This window comes from Arachis ipaensis, chromosome B04, assembly GCF_000816755.2.
Source record: "Arachis ipaensis cultivar K30076 chromosome B04, Araip1.1, whole genome shotgun sequence".
In the NCBI taxonomy this organism is placed as follows: Eukaryota; Viridiplantae; Streptophyta; class Magnoliopsida; order Fabales; family Fabaceae; genus Arachis; species Arachis ipaensis.
The window spans coordinates 120,844,781-120,852,813 of NC_029788.2; the positions used below are offsets into that span (position 1 = coordinate 120,844,781).

General features: G+C 32.0%; 1 protein-coding gene across 11 annotated transcripts; it reads left to right on the forward strand.

Annotated features, from left to right (window-relative positions):
- On the forward strand, nt 2,436-6,317 carry LOC110271286. 11 transcript variants are annotated; one of them, XM_021121861.1, is made up of 7 exons: nt 2,436-2,984; nt 3,131-3,293; nt 4,313-4,449; nt 4,508-4,525; nt 5,422-5,513; nt 5,641-5,744; nt 5,931-6,317. In XM_021121861.1, the coding sequence occupies exons 1-6, from the start codon at nt 2,955-2,957 to the stop codon at nt 5,714-5,716; spliced, it is 516 nt and encodes a 171-aa protein (XP_020977520.1). In that variant the 5' UTR covers nt 2,436-2,954; the 3' UTR covers nt 5,717-5,744; nt 5,931-6,317. The 11 variants fall into 11 exon arrangements, 8 of the variants coding, with proteins under 8 accessions (XP_020977520.1, XP_020977519.1, XP_020977518.1 ...); XM_021121860.1 differs by having other exon boundaries at nt 2,438-2,984; nt 5,641-5,724; XM_021121859.1 differs by having other exon boundaries at nt 2,442-2,984; nt 5,641-6,317.

The following is an 8,033-nucleotide window of genomic DNA, read 5'->3' on the forward strand; positions in this document are numbered from 1 at the left end:
AAATTATTAGAATTAATTGAATATTTCTTTTCAAATTGAATGTATATTTAATTAAGAACTTAATTAGATGTTTGATCACATATTTTTTAGAAGAAATATTCTATTAATTTTAATATTTTTGACATGAAAATGACTTAATTATAAAATTAAAAGTAATATAAAGACCTAATTTAAAAAAAAACTATAAAACTTTAATTAAAAATTTAGTAAAATTATAAAAACCAATAAAATAATTAATTTTTTTTTGGTAATGGTAATTTGCTTGCTTACTCTAATAATTTCTTAGAATTTAGAGATAAACACATAAATTATTTTTAACACTCTGTTTTAAAGGATAAACTTGAATATCTAGAACATAAATGTTGTTAGACTGAATATTTAGAAATAATTTAATAATAATTAATATAGATTCTATCATTACTTTAACAACACATCTCTTTTGATCATTTTTCTGTTCCAAAGTCTATTTCTTCTTCATGTACTACTCTATGTTATCCAACTTCTTCTCTTAAACCTCAACCTAGTTTAGTGAATAATCAAAGTAATCCGTTTCATACTTTTCCTACCAGTTTAAATAGTAATACTGCATCTACTTGTAATGCTTCTGCTTTCAATTATAATTCCGTATCAAACATTGAATTGTGGCATAAAAGATTAGGTCATTGTGCAATAAAAATTATTATTACTGTTCTTAAACATTGCTCTTTGCCTATACCTTCTAATCCTCACCTTGATAATATGTGTGAAACCTGTTCTCTTGCCAAAATACATCGTTTATATTTTTCTAGCATTGAAACTACATACAAATCACCATTTGAACTGGTGTTTGCAGATATTTAAAGTCCTGCCCCTGTTACATTTAGAAATGGCTATAAGTATTACATTTGTTTTGTTGATGCTGATTCTAAATTTATTAGTATATTTATGCTAAGCAAGAGATCTCAAGAACTTACAACCCTACAACATTATAAATTGCTTATGGAAAAATAACTTTGTTGCAAGCTGAAATCCATCCAAACTGATATGGGGCAAAATTTCTTTCGAATTCTTTTAACACTTTTCTAGTTGCAAAAGGCATAGTTCATCGCAAATCCTGCCCCTACATTCAACATCAACAATGTTCGGTTGAGAGAAAGCATCGTCACATTACTAAGATGGGGCTTTCTCTGCTGGCAATAGCGCCTCTCCCAATGCAATTTTGGGAGGATACTTTTACAAGTTCAATTTACATTATTAATAGACTCCCAACTATAAGTTTGGAAAATATATGTCCTTATGAAGTGTTATTTTAACATAAACCAGATTATACTTTCATTAAGATTTTTGGATGTGCTTGTTATCCATTTTTACGACCTTATAATAAGACCAAGTTTGAATATAAATTTGAACTCTGGTCTCTTTTTTGGATATGATTCTAAGTTCAAAGACTATAAATGCTTAGCAAGAAATGAAAAAATGCATATGGCCAAATATGTTAAATTTGATGAAAGGCTGTGTTCATACTAAAAAACATTTTCGACTAATCATTCTATAGATACTCAGCATACACTAACTACATCTCAGATTGCAGCTTTTATATTTAAGCTTTTCTACACCTCTGTTCCATCAAACTCTCATTAATCACAGGCTTAAACTCCTGGCCCAACAAATATTGATACAGTAACTACATTAGAAGCGTACCTTCCATTCTTTGCTCCTCCTCACATTTCAGAATGTTCAACTCATACTGAGTCTCCAGATAGTGGTTCTGATCACTCAATCAGTTCATCAAATTCAGCAGACAAGAGCTTTTAGTCTCGTTCTCAGGCATCACTAGGTTCTATAATTCTGATATGGGTATTGAGATTCAATTACCCCTACTTCACCTCCTCTTTCACCCAAAAACACTCATCAAATGATAACTAGATCTAAAGCTAAAAATAGCTCTTCTACTACCTTAATTGCATCTACAACCACAGATATTAATCTTACTAATGATATTCCTAAAAATGTTAAACAGGCCTTACAGTCACCACATTGGAAAGTTGATATGGATTCAAAATACGAAGTCCTTCTAAAATGTGAAACTTGGGATTTAAGTGAGGCTCCACCAAATGCTAATTTCTTAGATAATAAATAGGTTTTTGCAATTAAAAGAGACTCTCAGGGCAGAATTCTTAGATACAAAGCTAGGTTGCTGGCTTAGGAATTCCACCAAAATGAAAGAATAGATTATGATTAGATATTTAGTCCCCTTATTAGACCAATAACAGTCAGGATTATATTAACTTTAGCAGTGTCTTTAGGCTGGGATATTAGACAATTTGACTTTGACAATGCCTTTTTAAATGATAAATTAGATGAATAGGTTTATATGGTTCAACCTGAGGGCTATGTGACTACTAACCCTTCACTTGTTTGTGATCTGAACAGAGCTATTTGTGGGTTAAAACAGGCTCCTCGAGCTTGATTTAACACACTTTCAAATACTTTGACTCAGATTGGGTTTACCAATTCTAAATCTGATGTATCCTTGTTCATGAAAGTCACAAACACCTATGCTATATATCTCTTATTTTACATTGATGATATTATTGTCACGGATAATAATCCAAATAAAATCTCTCTATTAATCTGTGAACTCAAAGTAGTTTTTTCTCTAAAAGAGCTAGAAAAATTTAATTATTTTCTAGGCTTGGAAGCTAACTATTTACCCAAGGGATAGCTGCTAGTTACTCAATCCAAATATGCCGCAAAGCTTCTGAAAAAGTTAGGAATGGAACATTCAAACCCATTACCAACTTCGATGATGACAAGCATCAAATTATCAACCAATGATTCTGAAGCGTATCACAATTCGAGAGAATATCGAGCAATTGTTGATGTGTTGCAATATTTGACCAGACCTGACATTTCATTTCCAGTTAATCGGGTGTCTCAATTTATGCACAGTCCAACAATACAACATTAGAAAAATGTCAAGCGTATACTTAGATTCGTCAAAGGTACAGTAAACTATGGTATTTTATTTTCAAAATCTACTGACTTTCGTATCCTTGCATTTACAGATGCTAATTGTGGTGAAGATTTGGACAATCGCAAGTCAATTACTGGATACTGTATTTATTTCGTTTGTAATCTAATCTCGTAGAGAAGTGTGAAGCAAACCAAGGTGAGTCGCAGTAGCAGTAGCACAGAGGCAAAATATCGAGCGGTTGCGGCAGCACAAGCAAAGATCATGTCCATCCAAAAGCTTGTGAGAGAGCTCAAGATACCTCAACCAGTAGCTCCTACCATATACTGTAACAATCAAGGTGCTTGTTTACTGTCAGTCAATCCAGTCTTACATAGTAGATGTAAATATCTAGAACTGGATTTACATTTTATAACGAATTTAGTGAATGCTAAGCAATTATATATATGGTTCATATTTCTTCTCAATATCAGGTAACGAATATCCTGACTAAACTCCTATCTGATGTATCTTTTATTAAGCATCGAGACAAACTGAAGGTGTTTGGTAATCTCTCCCTCAGTTTGAAGGGAATATTGGGAATATTAACATTAAAGATAGTTAATAAGTTAGTTAGCAGTGTGTTACAAAATTCTCTATATACAATTGTATATTTTTGTATTGTGTATGTAAAAGATATAAAATTATAATATACAATTTTATTTGTGAGTCTTAACAAAAAATTCTCTTCTTTTTTCTATTCTTTCTTACTCATACTTTTTTTTTTTGTTCATAAAAAATGTACTGTTGTATACTTTGAGATAAATATTTCAGAATTTAATAGAGAAAAAGAGAGAGAAAGTAGAGGATAAGATAAGAAAGAAGAATTAAAAGAGAAAAAATTGAAGACAAAAACAAAACAACCGAATGTAACTTGCGGTTATGTAAGAAGAGTGTGTGGTTGAGAATTTAGCTACTATTTGCTTGATAGGGCTGGAATCATTATTTGCAGTCGTATATACTCAATGATCACCAACAAGTAAGGTTCGCATGAGCGGATAGAGTTGTAGCCTTGTAGGTAGGGTTCATATATAACGTGAATTCTATGCCGACTAATTCATATAATTGATATCTACGTGCTAAAAAATACATATACGAGGTGAAGTAGGGAGTTTTTTTTTGGTGACTGAAATAAATTAAACAAAGAAAAACTTCTTCAATAACAACTAAAATAAAATTCAAATGATCAAACTATTTAAAAAAAAAAAAAGAAAAATCAATTATCCTTAAAAATAATTCTAATTTCAAACAAATCTGTTATCGTTTGTTCTTGTTGTTTATCCTAATTCATTGTCCTTGTTCTTAACCCTAACCTACCAGAAAAATCAATTCTCCCAGTCCTCTTCTCCTTCTCCTTGCTCGTTGGTTGCTTTCCCAAACTGTTTTCGCTGCGTGCTCCCCTGCTTCACGCCATCCTGTCATGGCCCGTGTCCCGCTTTGTCCCGCCTTCACTGCCCTGCCTCGCACCGGCAGGCTGTCGCCGCCCTCCCTCGTGCCGTTGGGCTATCGAAGACTTGCCTCACGTCGTCTAAGGTATATTAGCTTTTTTGTTATTGATTCACGAGGTATATTGGCTTCTCTGTAAACACAAAATCTGAATGTTCAGTTTGTGAAAATCAATGGATGGGGATGATAGGGAGATAAACCTTTCACATTGATGTGGTTCTTACAAATTTTGTACTGAGTTGATTCTGTTCTAATAAGAATGGTATATTTCCTATGCTTGAGTCTTGCAATGTTCAAAATTTGAAAAAAGATGACACTTTTAGCATTGAGAATATTTTAGCAAAAGCATTGTTAGATTCACCCAATGAAAAAGAGAATAGAATCACAACAGTTGATCCACTTGCTTCAAACACTTGGAAAAATGTGCATTTTGATCAATTATTTACCCATTTTCATAAATAGTTTATGTGATTGGAATGAAGTGAGGTTGATACCTAGCAAACTTGTAGCAAAAATTCTACCTTTGCTTTGAACTCGTTTGACATAGCTAATTTTATGATATGTTATATTATAAGATAACATTATTTTTCATTATCACTATAATTATAATTATATACCTATGATATCACTACCTCTAGTTTGCTTTGCTATATTTTACTCTTTGTTTTTCGAAAAAAAAAATGCAAACAAATTTATACTGTTATTGTCTAGTAAATTAATTTTCCTGCTTCTATTTGTTCATATTTCAATACTGAGTATTATATTCATTAATATATGGTGTGCCATGATGAACTACAATGCGCTGCCAAGAAATTTTAATTCATTGTTTGAATGTGTTGGGAAGCTAATGGGACAGGGCCTGAGCTCTTGTTCTTTTGATGAACTCGTTGATTTAATGGTTTTTCCTTAATTATGCTATATTGGTATATCTTTTATGACAAAATTATAATGCTAATTACCTAATTCCATTTCAATTTCAAGAGGCCAACAAGAGTGGTAACAACTGGTTACCTCTACCATGGGCAATTGTTGCCTTGCTTATTCTGGGATTTAACGAGTTTATGACACTTCTAAGGTGAGTGTTAGCTTTATAATATGCAAATATATAATGTGTTACTGTTAAACTTGTGTTCACGCAAATACCACTTTACTCCATCTACGTAATGTAATTGGTCTAACCCAAGTTTGTTATTCTATGGCAGAAATCCTTTATATTTGATTCTCATTTTTATTGGTTATCTTGTCATTAAAGCCCTAAGCCATATGGGTGCAACATGACGTCGCGGGTGATTTTCGCCATGGTGCAGTGAGCATCTCTAGAATGACCGTTGATTAGTAACAAGTTCATTAATCTAATATAGCTAATGACTTTGGTTGCACACACTAATAGCAATTCTGTGCAATTTCATATGACATTTAGTATATAAATTTTAGTATATAGATGCATATGGCTTGTGGAGTCTAACCAAGTTTGCATATGCCTTTTTTTCAGCTAGCTGGACTCCTATCCTGTCTATCAAGCTTCTTCCAACTATAATGAACCTTATGAGAAAGCTAGCAAAGGAGGGGTTCCTCAAACTAACAATCCTTGGCCATATCTATCAACAAGTAATCAAACTGCTGGTAGCACTGTGTCATCTACTACTTCATCGAAGGTAACTATTTTGGAACGTGGAACCGAGTGCACAACTCATCTTTATGGCAGTGCCAAATCTTATGTTGAGGTGTGATAGCAATCCAATACTGGTTTGTGGCAATTCAAATATTTAATGCATTAATAAGCATGAGTATTTATGCAAATGCAACATACAATTTTTTTATTTTATTTTATTTTTTGTTACAATTAACCTACCCATTGAAATAGATATATTTTTTCCAATTCAGGTTTTTTGGTTAGTTGGAGGAGCAAGGTTATTCTACCTAATTTTTTATGGCCTTGCATGTATTCAAATTTTTTTTGTTAAGAGTTGCATGGGTTCTCTGAATGTAAATGGTATATCACGTTAACGCAAAATAACAATTTTCTGCTATATGATTACTCAGAAATAACTTAATAATAATATTTATCAATGGTGCCGATTATTAATTCCTAAATCATAATCTTATATTCTAGTTGGGTGCATGCCAGAAGTGTGTTCATTTTTCAACTAACTCACAGAAATTGACTGTTAATCTGTTTAATTACACATTATGTTGTGACAAAAATTCTCAATTTAGCATCATATGTAAGGCTGGTTCCATAAAATTTGTGGTCCAGCTTCACCAAAAGAAAAAATTGGTGTCCAGCATTAGCCCCATCATAAATGCAAATAAGCTAACAATTGCAGATAAATTCACATCCTATATCCTAATTGGCTAACTAACCAGTACATATGATTTGTATGGATTATGGAATCATCATGCTAATGATGTATGATTCATGGGATGCATGAGGAAGTAAAGTAACAATTGGCAGGAACTAATAAATTTAAGTGAAGTTAAACTCAATCATCTTATATAATGTTATGTGACTTTAATTTGAAGATATATGGAGATGCATGGAGACTGGGGAGAGGAGGAATCTTCATACAAGTTCAGCGTGATATTATATTATTATTCCAATAATAAAATAATAAATCGTTAGTTAAGAACAGGAGTGTGGTTGTATGTCATAAATTATATTTCTTCTCTTGGTAGAAATTAATACATCTTTTTATTTATTAACTATGTAGAATAATATTAAATATGTGATTAATTTAGATGATAAATTACTTAAATTCAAACTAAGCCATGAAACTAAAAATGAATTTATTTTCAAATTGATGAATGCGAGCTCATAGAAGAATGTTGTTATTGTCTGGTAGTTTGCAAAGAGAAATGGAATAGGAACAAGAGTCAGCTTCCATTCATGTGCAGAGTAAGATAACTCACTAACTGAGGTAACTACGAACATAGTACAACTAGGTATTTTACTATGTCCACAAAGAGATCAAGAATGAGTTGAATGAAGTTGTCCAACTCTCTATTCCAGGGTAATTTCTTCGCCGGCTCGGTGAACTGTTCCAAAGCTTTTGTGCGTTGTCTGGTAATTGGTTCAATTTTATCTTCCCATGGTCATCTGACGAGATCTTTGGGCGTGTCATCAAAGAAACACAAATGTCTTAACACTTAAATTCTTCTAAACAAAGCATGATGAAGCCTGCACAGTACAAAGAAGAGTTTTCAACAGATAAAGCCAATTCAGCATACCATAACCTATGAATGCCTTAGCTAATTGTACCATAAACTGCAAAAAGAAATAATTTCTAAACAGAGTGTAAATTTTATCAAAGATTCATAATGTTGAAACCATATAATAACCAGTACTTTTCAGATTTGATTAATTCCATAATACACAATCACAAACAAACACAGAAATAATATACGTAAATAGTTATTTACACTTATCATTTGATTACTGTAAACTGTTTTAACAGAATGATCGAATTCAAAAGTGTAAATGAAGCCCTTTATTTTTTTTTTTCAAATATGCATACCGAATAACTTTCATTCATATTACAAAATAATATGAACACTATAGTAAGAAAAGAAGCTCTACCAACAACGGAAACAATTG